Raw genomic sequence first — 22,291 nt, 5'->3', positions numbered from 1 at the left:
ACTATTCTGAATTATTTTCATAAGATGTAGCTGACCTTTTTATTGCTACTTCATTTCATGGATTGGGTAGGGGGTGCTGTTCTTTCCATAAAAGAGGTCCTTATTTCACAGAAGGGATCCTATTGTTTCAACAGAAGGGGTCCTATTATTTCCACATAAGGGGTCCTGTTGTCTCCATATAAGTAGTCCTTTTCTTCCCACAGAAGGGGATATATTGTTTACACAGAAGGGGTACTGTTGTTTCCCACAGAAGGGACCCTATTGTTGCCAAAAAAGCATATTTTAGTTCCCACAGAAGGGTTGCTATTGTTTCAACAGAAGGGGTCCTATTGTTTCCACAGAAGGGGTCCTATTGTGTCCATAGTAGTCCTGTTATTTCCACAAAAAGGGGTTCATATTATTTCCACAGAAGGGGTCCTCTTTTCAATAGAAGGGGCTCTATTGTTCCACAAAAAGGATCCTTTAGTTTCCTCAAAAGGGTCCTTTAGTTTCCACAGAAGGAGTCCCATTGTTTCCAAAGAATGGGCCCTGTTGTTTTGACAGAAGGGAATCTATTATTTCAACAGAATGGGTCATATTTCTACATAAGAGACATGTCATTTGCACAAAAGGGAACATGCTGTTTCCACAGAAAGAAATAAGTCATTTCCACAGAAATGGAAATGTTGTTTCCACAGAAGGGGACATATTGTTTCCACAGATTAATAAATATTCATTGGGTATCTCAATTTGCATTTTGTGGCAACCACAAAATCTAAAAAATATGGTACCCCACAAAAAACTCCAGTAAGTTCACAGTATTTGTCAATAAAGGCTGCCATCAAATTTTGAAGGAACGCCTTACAGGATGAGATCTGACACAATTTCATCTCTCACATCCTTCACTTCATATTCATTCAAATTCTGATTAGATACAAAATAAATGAGATTTGATTATGAACTGTTCTTGAGAGTTTCTTAAAGAAAATTATGAAATGGAAACACAAGACGTTTATTTAACAATTTTGGAACATCCATAATATTGGGCCAAAAATGAGCAATGTTGGGTTATCATCCATAAAAACTGAAACAATGTGAGACAGTTTCTATGTCATTTTTCTAAATGTAATCTCCTTTGACAGTATTACAAAATGACAGTCTTTTTTTGTATAGGTGCTGAATCGTGATTTTGAAGAAACTTTCTCTGTCAATGCAGACCTGCGCTCGGTTCTTTTTATGCTTTTCAACCCGGTGAAAGATGAACTCATCACAGGAGGAGTGGGGGGTATCAAGGTTTGTGTTTGGCTTATTGTCTTGCCAATGTTGATAGATTGTACAATGTAAAACATTAAGTATGTTGATAGATTGTACAATATAAAATGAATTACTGTGTTCCCTCCATTTTAATGGTACTTGTGGGAGCCATGAAAGTGATGGATGCAGTAGGTCAAGAGATACATGCTGACCTTCCAGGCCGTGTCGGAAGGTTTGAAGAGTCAAAAAGTGTTTTGCGGTCTCAAGGTGGGGGGAGGGTCATTATGCATGACCCAGATAAGTAACATTGTACAACTGCGAACAAGTTATCTGTTCATACATTCCTATAGAAAATTTCTGGAAATTCAATATTCATTGAAAGAAAATGAAATATCGATTCATTGATGAATTTAATACACATACAACAAAATTGATTGTTGACTTAATATTGTCATGTATAGATCACACACACACACACACACACAGACTTTAAATTTTATAAAAAAAATAAACAGACTTTCTGTCCAAGAAATTTAAGCAAATTCTAGATACTTGTGTTGCCTAGTGGTTAAGTATTGCCACCTCACATGCAGGTGAACCAAGTTGAAATCCCATTACGTGCATATACTTTTTTCTTTAACTTTTTTATGTGCTGTTTTATCTTGAATTGGGAAGGAGAATTATGTTATTGCTGATATGTTCTTTGTGAGATTACACAGAACACAGCAGAACATAAAGGATAAACTCCTGATGTTATCACACAGGTTGCTGTAGAAGTCTGTTATGTCCGTCTATTGAAAATATTCCTATCCAAGACATTTGAGCATAAGATATAAATAAAATTTGCCTGCTTTGATTTGATAATGGAAATATTTCATCTTTTGAGTGGGAAACTTAAGTATTTTCACCTGTTCTATGAAATATATCCATTATTCACTCGGTTCAAGCAAATATCCACTCCTTAAAACCCATTGGGCAGTGGAATTATACACAATATTAACTTGTAGCTGCTGACTTTGCTACTCTCAATAGTTCCTTGGAGTGTTTGAAGATGATGCAAGTGCAATTAATGTTCATCTCTGCAATCATTAGAAATTGAATGTAACTGTAGTTCAAGCTTCCCTAAAGATCTAGCTGAATTTTTCTCAGTATTTATAATTATCTTTCTGCATCTGCATTGCTGTCAAGGATTGTCAGGCATTTCTATGAAGGAGTGTCAAACATTGCTGTCAAGGATTGTCAGGCATTCTATGAAGGAGTGTCAAACATTGCTGTCAAGGATTGTCAGGCATTTCTAAGAAGGAGTGTCAAACATTGCTGTCAAGGATTGTCAGGCATTTCTATGAAGGAGTGTCAAACATTGCTGTCAAGGATTATCAGGCATTTCTTTGAAGTAGTGTCAGACTTTTGAATTTCTTTGCAGTATCATCATCTGGGAAAATTTCCTTACATAGGTCTGAGAAAGGGTCCACAACTGCAAGTGGCAGATTGTGCTCTGCAGAGATATAGTGGAAGAGCACTAATTCAGCTCTTTTGACTTGATCTGTCAGTGTTTGTTTTAGTTAATGATCTCACAGTGATTGTTTAGTTAATGATCTGTCAGTGATTGTTATAGTTAATGATCTGTCGGTGATTGTTTTAGCTAATGATCCGTCAGTGATTGTTTAGTTAATGATCTCTCAGTGATTGTTTAGTTAATGATCTGTCAGTGATTGTTATAGTTAATGATCTGTCAGAGATTGATTTAGTTACTGATCTGTCAGTGATTGCTATAGTTAATGATCTGTCGGTGATTGTTATAATTAATGATCTGTCAGTGATTGTTTTAGTTAATGATCTGCCAGTGTTTGTGTAGTTATTGATCTGTCATTGATTGTTTTAATTAATGATCTGTCAGTAATTATTTTAGTTAATGATCTGCCTATGATTGTTTTAATTAATGATCTGTCATTGATTGTTTTAATCATGTTAGTTACTTTTGGGATTGAGCACCATAGGTGTATATTGTTCCAGTGCAGGGTGGTGTTACTATGTGACTATTGACAGATGTGTTGCATACTCCGTAATGACTAATGCTGGAATTAGTGTTTGCAGTATGTGTGAAATATAGAAACCTCTCTCACACTGCTAATCTTAAATAAAGTCAGGCTCCATGAGTTCTGAAATTTGGTTTTGCTGGGCTTTTTTTGCTTACTACAGCTGTATGCAGGTGACTCATCCCTTCAGAATTCAGATCTGTGTTTTGACATTTCACATTTAGAAATAAATCACACTTCCACAGAGACAAAAGTATATACGTACAGTGTGACCCTGCTATAGCACGTGGTTGTGTCATCACTCCTGGAATTTCATATATATGTACTTTTCTCATACATGAAAGAAAAAAATTATTTCTTAAAAGGTACGAAAAATAACATGTAAAGAGTTTATTATCATTTTTGGGGAAGAGATCGTGTATGAATTTAAGTATAAGATGATCGTGGCTTGGCTCCTGCAATTTCATATACATGTATTTTTATCATACTTCAAAAAAGTTTCTTTCTTCTCAAAAGTTTGAAAAATAACATGTAAAACATTTATTCAGAGATCCCACTGGGCTTCACCAACGTCTCAAATTGCGATTTATATTCCTTACTGGCAACAAATTATACCATCTGGCAATATTTTTCCTGACATTATTGACTGTTTAAGCTGGTATATACAACCTTGGGCTTGGAGTGACAAAATTCAGAGGCATCATGAAAAGAAGCTACAAACTTGATATAAAATGCGCTGGAATTTATCTATTGTTCGATAAACGAATTCTTTGTTGATATTGACAAACCACGTTAACAGTGCATTGTTATATCATAATCTGCTTATTCTGACATCTGGACAGAAACTGAGTTCTGTATGCTGCAAGATCTCTGCATTTGTGTTTTTTAAAACATTTTTGGTGGCAGAGATCAACCGGACAAGCACTATCTCATAATGGATATTTCAGACTAAATAGTGTCAATTATTGGCCACTCGCTAGTAATTAATATATTTATTTTAACTGACCTCTGTTTGTAGATGGTAAATAAAATTCCCCTTGTTTTCACTCATAGAATTAAATCCTTCAGAACACTATATTTTCTGTAGTAATCCCTGTCAGAACAGAACAGAACACCTGTGTATTGATCATGTGTTGGCCTTTTTTTTAATTGTCTGACACATGCATGGAAGGCATCAAACCATCACCAGAAATGTCGAAAAGAAATAGAAAATAAGATCTACTTGTTGGTCTCCTTATGCTTCCAGGATTATCTACAATCGACCAACTTTTGAAAGCAGAAGAAGTAACTGCTACAATCGATGAAACGACTGCTAATTCCTTTTGTTTTTAAAATGTACCCAGTAAAAAGTGGCTTTCCTGAAACTTCAGAGGAAATTGATCACCTTTGAAGCACCAATGTTCTGTATAAATACTAAGCAAATGAAAACAAAAACAGTCTCAGTTAATGTTGTACAATTATTTGATGTTGCTGCCACAATAAGAAACAAACATGTTTTTCCTATAAAGGTGTCCTTTAGTGGTAACTTCAATAAATCATGCACCTTCATCAAAGGAAGTCAGCACAAAGCTTAAATAAAAGCAATGGAATCTGATTGATTGCTGCATTTATCAAAGTGTCTAGACACATTTATTGTGTCAGGAAAGTTTCATTTTTGCAGGGAAAAAACTATTCTTATGGTTGCTACTAACAGCGGCATAAAACAAATTAAATTTCCAATCTTTTCAAACCACATACATAGGCTGTCAAGTTAACTGAAGATGTGGTATCTTGCAAAACTTTTAATTTGTTCAAGTTTTCATTTTTCTGTCAATAGCCTCATCCCCTGGGTAGCCTCAGCATGATGATACTGTCTCCAGCTGACTAAGATCTAGGCCAATTTAAGTACATGTAAATGTATCATGTAAACAGCTATAGTCAGGTGCTACTTGTGACAGTTGTAGTAAATTGTTAACTGATCATCAGATATAGATCAAAACAAGGACTGCCATTTCTGATAAATACATGTACATGTTGTTTGTGTTTTCAAATGGGATGTGAGTCATACATGAAGTTTATAGCATGATCTATACTCAGATTCATGGATTTGTTATATACAACTACAGTACTTCATGGATTATACATTGTACTTCACAAATGTAAATTGTCAATATACAAGTGTTTCTCAGACTGGTTTTTACTTAAAAGCATCATTTTCTTCAGCTAACTGACTTGGTTGGTTATAACACAATTCGATCTATAACATGGTCAGGTTATATGGACCCCAATAACTATGTTGTAGCTGGGTCACACTGTATATATAGATATATAAAGAATACAAAATCATATGGTGAATAACAGTTCTTTCAAGTGCACTGGATCCAGCAAGGGATCATGTGTGTCAGGGATTGATTAAGATAAGTGCAATAAAAATATTTTCCAGCATCTGCAACAAGTTGAAATAAACTAGTTGAAACATAATAAATTTAAAGGTTTAATTTATGTAGAAACAGCCATGTAAAGTTTTGCAAACATAACCGTTTTTCTGTTTTATTTGTTTGTTTTGTCTATGTTTTGTATTTGCCTTTGAAAAAGACTCATTAAGAGTCAAAAGTGCTCAGGCTAATTAGATACTAAGATACTAGTTTTGCACTGTTTGTTGTCAGTTTATTGCACTTATATATATATATATATATATATATATATATATATATATATATATATATATATATATATATATATATATATATATAATTTTTGTTTTTTTAATTTTGTTTTTTTCATACAGGTTAGAGAGTTTTTGTTTCAAATTCAATGGAAATATGAACCCAGCTTGATGGGTAAACAGCATCCGTTGGTACAAAAATGTATACCCATGCAAATACAAAGCTGTTGGCTACATTTCAAGCTAAATGATTAATTAAAAAAAATCATGGCTTGAATGCACCATGTAGCTATATCGTAGTGTTAGTTATTCCTTTATATGAGGTCAATTCAGTTTTTGAGTTTATATACATATATATATATATATATATATATATATATATATATATATATATATATATATATATATATATATATATATATATGTGTGTGTGTGTGTGTGTGTGCACGCATTTCCATTGTTGCACATTTTATAGTGACTGAATATTTCTGTGAAAGTCAAATGACATGAAATTCCTTCAGTCTTCAGTCTGAATCTGCTGTTATAAAAACATTTCACTGTACATTGTATTCATTTGATGGCCTTAGTTATCATATAGATCACAATCGGCTCCGTAACAATTTGCATGTACCGGTATAGTATATATGTTACAAGCATATATTATATTCTCTTTGCAGGTTTGGTGCTTCAAGCAAGTGACAGGACAAGCTTTCCAGGACCTAAAACCCTTGGCCAACTACAGGCTTTTTGTAAAGTATGTAAACCAGTTTTGTTGCTTGGTGCAAGCTCAGATGAATACATTTTTATTGTGCATTTACCATAAGGTCAGATCCAACTGCAAGCGCATAATGCACTGGCATATCTGGGTCTGTGGAGTGTTTTTTAGGAGTAATCAGTGGAACAAACAACATAGACCCTGATCTACCAGTGTATTAATTGATGACATATCAGGTTTGCAGTTGGACTTGACTTATATACATGAGTATGTATAATAGATTTCTTCAGGTTTGTTTTTGTCTGTATATATGCTCTGGTAACTATCTGTCTGATTATCCTTAGCACCCCCCCCCTCAAAAAATGTCTCACCCAATATTTATTATGGTAACACCTACCTTTGGGCAGTTCCATTTAAACATATCTGGTATTCAGGGAAGGAACCAGGGTAATCTTTTTACTTCAAGAGTTCATATGACAATCATATAAAATTTTAAATTGCATTAATGGGTGACTACTCTATGTTAAAAGTGCCCTCCCTGGATCCTAATTTTTTTTTTAGTGAACAGCCCTTGGTAAACAACTCCATATAAAAAATATTTGCTTCTAAAGAACAGCGTGCTTATTTCCTTTCTTTAACATTTTTATATCTGTTTTACTTTTATATAAAAGGCACCTGTCCATAATGGAGATTTCTGTTCTTTGCAGTGTTCTTTATAGACATGGATCACTATACATGTTTATCTAAATATTTCTAAGTTAGATTGTTTGGGTTTGACATTTAATGGTACAACAACACATGTAGATTATTTTAGGTTCAGGCAATTGGAGAAAAGTACCTTGCCTAATGACACAACATGGAACTAACCCAGGCTGATCCGATATATTGGGATTCAGGCCCAATTTCTTTCAGCCTCATGTCTGGCATGGTAACCACTGAGCAGTCACAGTTCCTTTCTTTATTAGATGCCTCTTACAAAATGCAGGAGAGTGCACTGGGCTTACAATACATCCCCAAAGCTAACAGAAATTGATTTTATTACCAAGCCTAAAGGGGGTATTATCCCAGGATTGCATATTGAGCCTATTCTACATTGCCAAGCCTGAAAGGTGTATTATCCCAGGATTGCATATTGAGCCTATTCTACATTGCCAAGCCTTAAATGGGTATTATCCCAAGATTGCATATTGAGCCTATTCTACATTGCCAAGCCTGAAGGGGTATTATCCCAGGATTGCATATTGAATCTATTCTACATTGCCAAATCTTAAATGGGTATTATCCCAGGATTGCATGTTGAGTCTATTCTATATTGCCAAGCCTGAAGGGGGTATTATTCCAGGACTGCATATTGAGCTTATTCTACATTACCAAGTCTTAAATGGGTATTATCCCAAGATTGCATATTGAGCTTATTCTACATTGCCAAGCCTAAAGGGGTCATTATCCCAGGATTGCATATTGAGCCTATTCTACGTTGCCAAGCCTAAAGGAGGTATTATCCCAAGATTGCTTATTGAGTCAATTCTACATTGCCAAGCCTGAATGCATATTGAGCCTATTTTACATTGCCAAGCCTTAAATGGGTATTATCCCAAGATTTCATATTGAGCCTATTCTACATTGCTAAATCTTAAATGGGTATTATCCCAGGATTGCATATTGAGCCTATTCTACATTGCCAAGCCTGAAGGGGGTATTATCCCAGGATTGCATATTGAGCCTATTCTACATTACCGAGCCTGAAGGGGCTATTATCTCAGGATTGCATATTGAGCCTATTCTGCCAGGTCTGAATGCATATTGTAACACCCTGTGTGTTATATATCGAAAAGACCAGAGTTCAAGACTTAAAAATACTTTATATAAATAATAAAGGTGAGATAGAACATGCCTTTCAATATTGCATAGTGACTTTACATAAACACAGTGTCTGTCACAACACTTTAAATTTCTGATAATATAGAGCAGACTTGTCTAAATGACAAAAGACAACAGTATAATACACCATATTATGGTGAAATTAATTATATTATTAAATTCATGTGTGTATTAATAGCTAAATTTATTAGATTGACTGTAACACATTCTGACATAGTAGCATGATCTCAATGAAAAAAATAATTTTAGTACTAGTGTACATGAGAAGTGTGGTGGGTGATAACAGTGGCTTTATAAAGATTTACATTTTAAAAATTATAAAGCATTTAAATTTAATGGCAATCATGTAATAAATTTACTTTAAATTTCTCATCAAAATTTAATTGAATTTTGGGATTTTAAGGTGCCAGATTTAATATCAATTGTGTAAGAATATATAATTGATGATTTTAGAATACATGGACAAAATTCTTTACTACTTAAGTGTTCATACTTTGCTGCTCTGACAGCTATCTGCCAGTGCACTGTTTGCACTTGTATTTATAAACTCCTCTTCACATCACATGACCTTAGTTAGCCAATCAGTGTTTGCCCTCAGGGCTAGCCATGGCGGTAGCCATGTATAGGGCATGGAAAAATCCCTTCAAACACAAAATTTAGACAGAATTAAGTTGTCCTCTCAATGTCTGTGGTGTGCATTTTTACATTTAATCTTATTTGTATATTCATACCTATGATTATGTAGAACTGATCGAAATGGACAAGTGAGTTTTCGATGTGAAGTGAGTGAGAGTACAATGTACTGATGATGCAATGAGTCATAATGCGGTTAGAAATAGTCCCTATCAAATGCATACTATTTTGCACATTAAAGTAAAATAACAAGTTCTACATAACCAAGAACTTACAAATAATGAACAGTAACATTAGTTCTAACTTATTGTTCAACAAAAGTCTGGCAAGAGAAATGTGATTCTTCAGCCGTGCACATTGATTCCATCACTATCCTGCATCTCCACTGTTTCGGTAACAAAAATCCACCAGGTTGTTGAAGTCACTAATTTATGGACTAACATCATATTTCTGGCTTTGATATTCCAAAATCAAGGAAGGTAAGATAATTCATTTCCTAAAATATTCATGTGAAATTTCAGTACGACACACGCATATTCCAACATGGAAATGAACATGGCACAATAACTGCTAACATGTGAACTTCTTTTCACTTAATGTTGATGTCCCAGGGTTTGTAGAACTGTTAATGTCTTTAGACGAATTCCTTGACAAATTCATTAATACTCATGACAACAGCGTGACATTACAAGGACCAGAGCAAGGTTTTATACTCACATTTAGTATAAAACACAGAGTACACATTTATGAGAGATGTAGATGGCAGTCTAAACAATGGTGGGTGGGTGGCACATGTTCAGGAACGGAAGAAGTAATTCACATGTGGTAGATGTTTTCAGTGACAGATAAAAATGACATGATCAAATATGCCAAGGTCTCGTCATCTCACATCTCAACGTTTAACATCAAATAATCTTCACACATTAATTGGACAGTGTTTATACATGCAGAACTCCAGTCATAATACCATTTAGGTATTCAACGTAGTGAACTGCATCATGTTTTTCTGACTTTGTGTCATGTTTTTACATTATCATTATTAGTATTATTATTGGAAAAGGAAATTAGTTTTTAATTGTGCCTAGTATTTTGGTTTGTTGAGTTAGGTATTACAATATTGAGCCTATTCTACATTGCCAAGCCTTAAATGGGTATTATCCCAAGATTGCATATTGAGCCTTTTCTACATTGCCAAGCCTGAAGGGGGTATTATCTCAGGATTGCATATTGAGCCGATTCTACATTGCCAAGTCTTAAATGGGTATTATCCAAAGATTGCATATTGAGCCTATTCTACATTGCCAAGCCTAAAGGGGGTATTATCCCAGGATTGCATATTGAGCCTATTCTACATTGCCAAGCCTTAAATGGATATTATCCCAAGATTGCATATTGATCCTGTTCTACATTGCCAAGCCTGAAGGGGGTATTATCCCAGGATTGCATATTGAGCCTATTGTACATTATCAAGCCTGAAGGGTGTATTATCCCAAGAGAGAACACTGAGCCTATTCTACATTGCCAAGCCTGAAAGGGTTATTATCCCAGAAGAGCACATTGGACCATTCTACATCCCTTAGCCTGCAATGGGTCCATTGAGTCTGTTCTACATTGCCAAGTCTGAAGTGGGTCTTTTCCCTGAAGAGCACATTGGACCCATTCTACATCCTACAAGCCCACAGCTGGTAGTATCCCAGGAAATCACACTGAGCCTCTTCTACATTGCCAAGCCTGATGGGGAGTAATATTCCATGAATTTATGCACAGTGGACCTTTTCTACATATCCAAGCATGCAGGGAGTTTCCTAGTTAAAATACTATAATGAAAATGGTAGAACATAGATGTGACCTGTCAGGTTATTAAATTTGGAAAGGCTTATGATTTTTTTGAATTAGCATAGAAAGGAATAGTTACTTTTCACTTTACAATTAAGCATTTGGGTATAAGCTAGATTTTTAAAATATCCTATTAAAACTTTTCTTAACAGTAAAGTTACTAGGAGCGAAAAATATATGTTTCAGTCATGTTGCTTTGATGTCTGCATTATGGCAGTTTATAGTGATGTCTAGCACTGGGGCATCATGCCGCATACATGTAGCATCATGTCCCACCCAGTCACATCTTCATGACACCAGGCCGACCAGTCCTAACACTAACCTCTTAATGCTGAGTGCCAAGTGAGGCAACTGCTGGTACCATTTGTATAAGTCTTTGGTATGACTTGGCTGGAATTTGAACCCATGACCTCCTGCATCTGAGGCAGACACTAACCAATTAGGCTACTGGAGCAGTTCTATAGTTGACTTACTTCTGTGTAATATGTTACGTGTACTATATCACTAATTTTGCTATTACAGATACACACTTCCGGATGTTGGAGGAAGCTGGGTGAAGCGGGTGGATTTGGACCATCAGTTACAACATCTCTACTGTTGCTCAGACACTGATCTTCATGTATATGACCTTAATGGCAAGCTGCTATTCAAATTTGAAAGGTAAAAATTGCTTAGACATGAAAAAGTTTTTATGGACTATTGCATGCTTCTTTATAGATGTTTTTTTAATGCCATGATATCTGCTGCTTAGTGAAGCAAATATGTCAATTCAAATGGAATCAACAATGGCTAAAATGGGTTCCTTTTGTATCGTCTTTAATAATTTCACATCTTTCCTTCCTCGTTTTATGCAGATGGTATGCCTCCAGTTCACCATTGAAAGGTAAAGGTATTTGTAATTTAAATTTATGGCACTAGGTGGCAGTGGCTAGAAGTTTAAATGAACCTGCAGAGTTGTGTGCCCTTGTTTAGTCATGTACTACAGATGCTTGCATCATAATTTTCAAACATCTTGTTGCCTATAAGCAATAAATAAAAAAGCCTTTAGAGGAATGAATTTAAAACAAATCCCAACCAAATATGTAAGACAAATTACATATTATAAATGGTATAAAACTGAAAGTCAGCCCAGATGTTGGAACCTGCGCCACCCAGCAGAGAAATGCTTTTGACAACAAACATGGGAGCTGTTTAAACAGTATAGGCGCAAATAATAACAGTATAAAATCATATTCCATGTAAAAGAAAACTCTTTTGAGACCATTGTCAAGCCATATGCATAGATAAATTTTATGATGCAACATCAAGTTTCATTAATGAAGTCTTAAATTATGTTATGCCTTATGTCTGTTAGCGTTGATTGATCCACATGGCTATTGGGGACGACTTATTTAATTGTGATTTTCTGAAAACAACAATGACTTGGTTATGTATCATGATTAGTCAGCAATAATTCCAACAGAATATTTTCAGTTCACTGACTGTTTTCTAGGTGTCAATTGTTGTGGTTTTTGCATTCATGGGTGTCAGTTCTTGTGGTTTTGCTTTCGTGGGTGTCAGTTCTTGTGGTTTTTTAGACAGTATGATATTGCTGGTTCTTTCATTTCTTTTATAATCACTGATGGCTTATTTTTCATTTAGTTTGTAAATTCATTTGTAGCCACAACAGAATCTGTGAAAATACTTGCTTCCATGAATAATAGTGAATTTACCATGCTGGATTTTTCATTTGGACTAATTAATTACATTTGCTAGCATAAAAGTGGCACATGCTATATCGTTCTTGATGGTGGTGATGATAATAATGTGTTGTTTCTGCATGTGCCATGCTGATAAATCAGTTTCTGTTTCCATTCTAGGACTTAAACAATGTCAGTTATATCTGTTTTTATTTCTAAGGATCACAGCAGTGTCAGTTACATCTGTTTCTAGGGCTCAAACAATGTCAGTTACATCAGATTCTACTTCTAAGGATCACACACTGTTTTACATTAGTTTCTATTTCTAGGGATTGCACAATGTTAATTTCATCTGTTTCTATTACTAGGGATTACACAATGTTAATTGCATCTGTTTCTATTACTAGGGATTACACAAGGTTAATTTCATCTGTTTCTATTTCTAGGGATTACACAATGTTAATTGCATCTGTTTCTATTTCTAGGGATTACACAATGTTAATTGCATCTGTTTCTATTTCTGGGGATTACACAATGTTAATTGCATCTGTTTCTATTACTAGGGATTACACAATGTTAATTTCATGTGTTTCTATTACTAGGGATTACACAATGTTAATTGTATCTGTTTCTATTTCTAGGGATTACACTGTTAATTGCATCTGTTTCTATTTCTAGGGATTACACAATGTTAATTGCATCTGTTTCTATTACTAGGGATTACACAATGTTAATTGCATCTGTTTCTATATCTAGGGATTACACAATGTTAATTGCATCTGTTTCTATTTCTAGGGCTCACACAATGTCAATTACAGGCTGCTGTTATTCTCCAACTGCCAAGTTCTTGGTTACATCTTCTGTTGACTCAGAAGGTAGGTATGACCAGAACATTGTATCTTCAATGGTTGAATTTTGTGTTGTCTTTTAGGTTGAAAAAACCCCACAAAGACAAAAGTAAACACACAAGTGGTCCTATACTTGTTTGCTATAATGATAAGACAGTAGCTGCAAGGTGCTATAATGATATAAGAAGACTGATATTGATTTTCTTTGCTATTTAATGCTAATGATTAATAAGCAGATTCCTATTTTATTGCTGTCATCCTATTTAATGCTAATGATTAATAAACAGATTCCTATTTTATTGTTGTCATGCTATTTAATGCTAATGATTAATAAACAGATTCCCATTTTATTGTTGTCATGCTATTTAATGCTAATGATTAATAAACAGATTCCCATTTCATTTTTGTCATGCTATTTAATGCTAATGATTATAAAACAGATTCCCATTTTATTTTTGTCATGCTATTTAATGCTAATGATTAATAAACAGATTCCTATTTTATTGTTGTCATGCTATTTAATGCTAATGATTAATGAACAGATTCCTATTTTATTTTGTCATGCTATTTAATGCTAATGATTATAAAACAATTCCCATTTTATTTTTATCATTCTATTTAATGCTAATGATTATAGCACATATTCACATTTTATTGTTATGGTACCTATTTCACATATACTGCATTTGTGGCAAGCCACTAATTGAAATACTTGATGCAAAATATTATTAATTTTTTGTGTGGAACATTAACAAATTTAAGTACCACAATGAAAATATTATTTCTTGTAAAATCACCAGCTTACAAATCTATCCATGAAAAAAGTGAATTGGGAGTATTTGGTGTTGCCTTGATTAGCTTTTCTTCATACTTGTCATATGAGTTTACCAAATGGAACACAAAGCCCACATAAATGAGAATGGGATAAATATAATTTGGTTTAGGTCACATGATGAAAACCATTTTGAACTGTTATTTCGTAGTTACTATAGAAATAAGATGGGTGGCTAAGATAAACTTGATTTCTAATTTACTTCAGTTACTGATGGAGTGTTCTCAAAACATGAGATCCAGTGATACCTGTGAATTAGCAAGTTTATGCAAGAATATAAATATAATTATGGATTTATATATAATTCACTTATGTATGCACAAAAAGGAGAGCAAGGCAAAAGAATGGTTCTTCACTTACTTAGAGTTACCCCCTTCTAGCAGTTGGTTGTAGTCATTATTGAATAAGAAAAGAAATTGAAATAGGAATTTCTGAGTCCCTAAACTTCACCTTAGTTCTATCACCAGTTGCTGTCAACTGTTGTTTATTCAAAACTTTGATTATGTCTTGTGCCATTTTGATTTGTTATGTAATGACACCTGTTGTGCTAAGCTTGTTTGACTAAAAGGAATTGTGGTGCCTTAATGGTATTGGAATTATGATGCCTTAATGGTTATGGAATTATGGTGCCTTAATGGTATTGGAATTATGGTGCCTTAATGGTTATGGAATAATGGTGCCTTCATGGTTATGGAATTATGGTGCCTTATTGGTTATGGAATTATGGTACCTTAATGGTTATGGAGTTATGGTGCCTTAATGGTTAGACACCTGGACAGTTTGCATTACGTTGTTTTCTCACAGGTTGTTTTGAAATATTTCACTATTAAGCGAAAATACGTCTCTAGTTTAGTGATAGAATATGTAAGAGAAAAAATATTGTTTGACCTTAATGATATGAGATTATCTAGGTTCGAGTAATTTGTTAGTTGTGTTGGTTGATAGCTCAAAATAATCTTCCATGTCTATCGATGGTTGTGAAAGTGGAAAACAAAGTAGACACAACCAAATTTCATGTATGTCGGCCTATCATTTGAACTAATACTGCACAGCCTTATCAAATTGTACAGCCTTTAGGCAGCTGAGGAACAAAACAATTTTGTCTGCTTAAGTTAGTCTTTTTCAGAAGGTCAGTGTTTACTGTATAGCTTAAAATGACATATTACTTTATGACACCACTTTTTACCTAGGTGTATTATAATTCTATGAACACTGAGAGATATTGGACATAAAATAACAAGGTTGAAACCTCCGTCTTTTATTAAGCAATAAAAAAGAAACATTTTCTACAATTTTGATATTTGAAAGAACAACCATATGAAAGAAAATTATAAAGCTAGCAAAATGTATATTAGACCCTTGGAAATATTCATCATTTTAAAACCTGCCATAAATCGGCTGCACAAGCCTGCTTTAACTTGTAATCTCAGTAATTCACTTTGCAGCTTGCCATTTTCTTGATATCTTTCATACGAGGAGTCCATGATCATCATCATGTGTAAATTTATGTTTTAATTAATTAACTAATTCAATTATTATTTTATGGACAGTTAATGACATTATAAATTGATGAATGAAATGACTAAATTTGTGCATTTTTCATGTCCTTTATGGTTTTTGTTTTTTTAAGTCAGTGGCGGGGAAGGGGGGGGGTTAAACTAAATGGCAAAGTAAAGAAATACTATTGCTGTGTACAGATAGAAAGTTTTTAAAAATGTTAAATATTTCACCATTTCACAACAATCGTCTTTAAGGGAGGTGGTTGGTGAAAGTAGGTACTATATGAATAGAAAATAAATGAAACTGGCTGTTTTGGAGAGGTGACTGGTATTAAAAATAACCATCATGGGAACCATGACAGTACACCCACTAAATGATTTAAGAATCTTTTAATATTCTTGTATATTTGAAGCCCCATGATTATGTTTAATGTCTTAATTGTGCATTATCTCATTATTGTTTTATATTTTTTTTAAACTCACTTTATCAGTGAAAGTGTGGAGTTTGACAGGAGGACAAGTGCATACATTTAGAGGACACTCCAGGGCTGTCACCAGTATGATTCTCCACCCGGATTGTGCCTCCATAGTGATCACAGCTTCCTTGGATGGATCCATACGGATGTGGTCTCTTGATTTTATGGATCTTCTCTATATGTAAGTTGAATTCTTGATTTAGATTTAAAACAATTAGCCATCCTGATTGATAGCATGCGCAATATTAAAGGCAAAACTTTGTTCACAAAAATTTAGATTTAAAACAATTAGCCATCCTGATTGGTAGCATGCGCAATATTAAAGGCAAAACTTTGATCACAAAAATTTAGATTTAAAACAATTAGCCATCCTGTTTGGTAGCATGCAAATTTTTTTAGCAAAAAGGCAAAACTTTGATCACAAACATTTTATACAGCTGTGTTGAAATTATCATCATATTGACTTGCAAAATGTTAAAAGTTTTATTGTTTAACTTCATGATGTGTATTTTTTAGACAGAAAAAGAGGATAAATATGTTTCACAAGACATTTTATTTATTTGCAAAAACGCTTTTCACTATATATGTCTGGTTTTGAACAACCAATCAGTATGTGAACTGGGTATCACAGTAGCAAGCGACAAAAGTAATCCATTATTATACTGTACATAAAAGTACAGGCCAATGTCATTTCACAAAGACTATAGCTTGTGAGACAGAAATTTGTTTTAGTCACATAACAGATGGTTGCAATAAAATGCCAATTTATCTGGACTCAATTATTCATCTGAGCTAAACATGATACAGTTATTTGATCTAAATAATTATTATCCAGATAATTTTTATAATCAACATGAGATTTCAAATTTTGGGGGAAATATTGGTAGTCCTTGTAAATGAAGTCATGATATCAGCATCCTACTCTATTTAATATTGAAATGTACTGTTTGGTTTCATTGGTTATGTTTCCAAGTTTTATACCACCATTGGTTGCTGTATTAAAATCAGTATAAATATATACTTATGCATACCTGGTTGAAAGTTCAATATAGAAATTTTAGTTGGTATCTTATACAATTTGGAAATTTATATGGTATTTTATACAATATAGAAATTTATATAGTATTTTATCAAATATGAAAATTGCTATGGTATTTATACAATATGGAAATTTATATGGTATCTTATAAAGTATGGAAATGTATATGGCATCCTATACGGTGTGGAAATATATATGGTATTGCATACAGCATGGAAATTTATATGGTATCTTACCTTTTGGATACTATGGCTATTTATAACCAGAAGATACACAAGGTATAGATTCATTCCATGTTTTTTTTGCCTGCCATATTTTGTTTTTATATTGCCATGGTGACATCAATTTTGAAATGCTAGTATGCACTTTGTCCAGTAAACTTTCATCCATTTTGCCATCAAAGTCGTTACCTAATTAAAGTGATACAGATTTTTAAATTTGCTCCTTGCTTCTGACTGAAAGGGTGTGAGATACATGTTTTGATTTGGGTGTCTTAAAATAAAACCTGTCTTAACAGACCACTGCATTGAGAGATCACCTGTCTTGAGAGACTGTGATGTTTTGAGCCAAAAAGGGGTGGTCTTTTGAGACAGGTTCTGATGAATTGCCAAAGATCAAAGGATTTTTCTTCAACCAGGATTGTAGTATCCACTGATGGAGTCTTATGGATGGGTTTAACCGATGACAAGCTGCTGTATGTCAGCACCTGCCGCTATATCAGTCTGTGGAGTTTGAACTATTTCTACCAGTTCTGGGGCCTGGCCAGGAATCAGCTGACAAACATGTACTTGTCAGGCTGCAAAGAAAAAACAACCAGGCTTGTTGCTCTTGGAGAAGATAGCAGGTGAGACTTTAAGAGTGAGAAGTAGACAAAAGAAAATGGGTCAAATGCAAATATAAAAGTCCCTAGATCCAGATTATTTTCCCATTTGCTAGATTTGCACTTGAGTTGTTGCCAAGTTTTGCCCCGAAAACTACTTAACATGTTCATATATATTGTATAATATTATATTGTATTCCAGAAAAAATGCTGAAACAAGGAGTTTTCCATTCCAGATCCTGCTCCCATTGAACTTTAATCTTTACTAATTATTATGTACTGGTAGTATTTCTTTCATAATCCTCGTCTTTCTTGGCATTTTTTTTCTTCAAATGAGTAAACGTTTGCAGCTTAATTATGCATTTCTGAATGTTCCTTTGTGATGTAGAAAATTTAGTTACATCATTTACATGACCTAAAAAATATGTTACACTGGCAGATGTCAGGGACATCAAGGCAAAAATACATTACATTGGCAATAAGGCAAAAATACATTACATTGGCAGATGTCAGGGACATCAAGGCAAAACTACATTACATTGGCAATAAGGCAAAAATACATTACATTGGCAGATGTCAGGGACATCAAGGCAAAAATACATTACATTGGCAATAAGGCAAAAATACATTACATTGGCAGATGTCAGGGACATCAAGGCAAAAATACATTACATTGGCAATAAGGCAAAAATACATTACATTGGCAGATGTCAAGGATATCAAGACAAAAATGCATTACACAAGCATGCAATAATCAAAATAAAACTTAGGACTGATATTTCTTCACACAAATCAGTAATTCATTCCAATTAAGGTAAATATTTTATTATAATTTTTCATTTCATTTATATAATGATTAAAGGTTGTGCACCATAACACATTTTAAATTTCATGCATGTAATTTTCATCTTTGTATTCTAAAAGTAATTTTGTTAACAGTTATAATCGATAGAAAAGTAGCACAAAATAATTTCAAATTATGTAGACAAATTCTGATATTTTTTCACAAATATTTGTTAATAATGTGCAATTAATATTTGCATTTTTGTGTCAAAACATCCCAAAGCAACCAAGTATCTACACAAGAATGGTCCCCTGTTTATAAGACCATCCCTTCTACAGCAAAAGGACAATCATATATGAGGTAAATCAGAAAAAAGTGGGAACCATGGCATCTGTTTCATCCAAAGATATTTCTGGAATAGCATTTATTTGTAAACGGGTGATGCTGTATATATATATTGTGCCTGAAATCAGGTAAAAAAATTTACCAAATCAGGTTTGGAGTTTTTTTTCCCACAAACTTGAAGCAAAGATTTCATTGGAATGTATGCAATATTTCTTTTGCAGTGTGCGATTATTCATCAGATCAAACAGGAGGAACATCACAACAGTTCTTCCTCCACCGGACATTTCTCCCTTGCAAAAGGTTCTCAGTGTCTGCTACAGCCGAGAGTTTAATGTGGCTTTTCTACTAGTTTCCAACAAGGAAATCTGGGTTTACACTACAAGGTGAAAATTATATGCAGTTCAGTTTTGATAATCTTACTTAATCCATTGCCATTGGAAATATGACATTATCCAATTTGTGAACTTGTTAAATTTTAGATTGCCATTTAATTTCATAACTACATATGATATGCCTGTTATAAAAGGAACCATTCGGAATTTCATACTACATGATTTTTAATTTGAAAGTTGAGTCCTGCAAGGAGTCCTTATTTGAAGAAATAGTACCTTTGAAATAGTACCCTCGATGGCATCAGCTCAAGGTGCCTCAACTGAAACAATCACATAATGATGTCATTTTACGACTTCAATAATCTAAGAACATTCTCAAGAAATAATTACCACCACTTTATTATATCAGACTGAATTCACTATTTTGAAACATGACAGGGCTCAGCGTTTAAATTTTAGAACACTTGCCCAATAAGAAAAAGTTCTCACATAACGTAGTGGCCCCAGGCAATTCATTACTTGCCCATACCACTTTTGGATCAGTATGAAAAAATATCAAAATGTCATGATACGTGGCTTAAATTAATAAAAGTCACATCATTTATTTAAATGTAAAGTTAACAGAACTAAAATACAGCAAGCTCACAGGTTTGTCAAGTAAAGGTACCTGAAGAAACATAAATTGTAAAACAGAAAGTCAAATGTTTTTAAAATGATTGTTTGATGAAAATAAATAGAAATGTAACAAAATATGTTGAAAGAATTAAGTCATAAAAAGATTGTAATCTTATAGTTTAAATTCTGGAAATAGTACTCCTTATTAAAATTAAGCCACTGGTACTCCTCATTTCAGTTTCAGCACAAACCCCATTCTGCATATAATCTTAAGCCCTGCATATAGGGAATACACACTTGGGCAATATTTGTTTGCCCTAAAGTGTGATAATGGAACTGAATATAATGACTAGTGACCTCTAGTTAGGACTTTAGTCCAATTGAATCCATTGTCACAAACACTTGCACCAATTGCTGTAGATGTTGCTCTCATGTGTACTAACTACTTGTATAATATTTCCATGTAATATGATGTTGGATTAGACCAGTAGTTGGATAAAAGAAGTTGATGAATGAGATTTGAATGTGAAAACCACAATCTGATCAAAATTGGAGCACTTTCCAGTTTTTATAATTTTCTTCCTAAAAAAATGGCCAAAAATTGAAACTCTTATGTAGTTCATAATAGAATATTGAATAATTATGTTTCTGCTCTTTCACATGTGTGTTTTATTGCAGCATAGTAATATATTAGCAGTGCATGTATTTTATGTAAATAAATTGACTGAAAATTCATAAAACAGTTTTAATAGAAGCTTTTTAGTTCACATTTTTTTATCTTTGCTGTAATCACAGTTGGTGTTTTTTTTTATGGTGTGTTCACTCATTATAACCTGAGCTATTCTGACCTTAGTTTGGATGTTTCTTGCTTGTTTGAAATGGTAGTATTTAATCATAATGAGAATACTTGTCAAGTGAGTACACTCTTGTTCACTGTGGCCTTTGATGCATTCTCAATCGGGGCCCCGAGTGGCCAAGTGGTCTAAAGCGCTCTCCGTTACGGATCACTGCCATCTCACCTCTGTCTGCATAGGTTCGAGTCTCGGATTCGGCCAATGTGGGTATGTGAGAAAGCTTGCCAGTAGCTTCTTGAGGGTCGGTGGTTCTTTCCGTGGATTTCTCGGGTTCTTCCTCCACCATTAATACTGGCCGCCATGTATAGCCTGTCGTGTGCTGAAAAATGGCGTTAAACCCTACAACAACAACAACAACAGCATTCTCAATCAATGATTGAGACCCAGTCTGATATAAAAAGTTATTATATATAGTGTTAAAAAGAACCATACTGAAATTTTTAATAACCAAATGAGTTTCAAACTTGGGAGTAAAATATCTGATTCTTTCAAATCTTATAATGAGTTTTTGACACAGTATTAAAGTTTTTTAATTTGATTTTCTTATCCTTCAAAAATAAAGAAATATTTTGCAATATTAGATTGACTTGCTACCTATGTGGGATGTTACCAAAAAAAACATTAATTTTAGATTTTATAGATTTCACATACATTTAAATCAGTTGTCTTTTTTATGAGACTGAAAACATGGATATTTTATTGAAGGTCAAATATGGGTACATTTTCTAGATGAGACAAGTTTTCATGTATTTGGTGGACCAATATGTGCATAGTAAAACTTATGTTGTGGTTGAACTGACCTCCATCTTTCACTATATCCCTGAAATCAGGAATGACATCACAGCTGAATTTGCTGGGAATCCTTAATACTGAAAATATGGTTGTAGTCTGGTTATTTAAAATGGAAATATAATTTTTATGTAATGGTTTTATGTGATGCATATAGTCATAGTCACACCTCCAAAGAATTCACCTGGAAAAGGTACTAAGTTCCTATTTTCTCAGAATGGTATAGCCAACAATATGTTGTACATGCAGTTAAAAACCAAAATCACTTCCACTCAGGTGTCATGGGGAGGTAATGCCTGCTCTGATTTTAGAGGGTACAATTTTTACATGTGATAATTTCTCATTTATTTAGTTGAATTGTATAAGAACAACATGTACTGGTTTTTCAGGTATGGAAGATT

The 22,291-nt window shown here is 33.8% G+C and overlaps 1 protein-coding gene across 7 annotated transcripts in view; it reads left to right on the top strand.

Annotated features, from left to right (window-relative positions):
* Positions 1–22,291, top strand: part of LOC149804163 (uncharacterized) — a 182,664-nt gene that overhangs the window by 35,502 nt on the left and 124,871 nt on the right. For all 7 annotated transcript variants that reach the window (XM_089954135.1, XM_089954139.1, XM_089954138.1 and 4 more), the window contains exons 6-12: positions 1,153–1,272; positions 6,591–6,667; positions 11,501–11,638; positions 13,453–13,532; positions 16,328–16,493; positions 17,989–18,195; positions 19,522–19,683. In XM_089954135.1, the coding sequence (XP_089810261.1) occupies positions 1,153–1,272; positions 6,591–6,667; positions 11,501–11,638; positions 13,453–13,532; positions 16,328–16,493; positions 17,989–18,195; positions 19,522–19,683 (950 nt within the window). The remainder of the gene's footprint in view (positions 1–1,152; positions 1,273–6,590; positions 6,668–11,500; positions 11,639–13,452; positions 13,533–16,327; positions 16,494–17,988; positions 18,196–19,521; positions 19,684–22,291) is intronic.

Source organism: Sinohyriopsis cumingii, chromosome 3, assembly GCF_028554795.1.
Source record: "Sinohyriopsis cumingii isolate HCF-2022 chromosome 3, ASM2855479v2, whole genome shotgun sequence".
Taxonomy (NCBI): domain Eukaryota; kingdom Metazoa; phylum Mollusca; class Bivalvia; order Unionida; family Unionidae; genus Sinohyriopsis; species Sinohyriopsis cumingii.
Note: the sequence above shows the minus strand (reverse complement) of the source record. Positions and strands in the feature narration are given on the sequence as shown.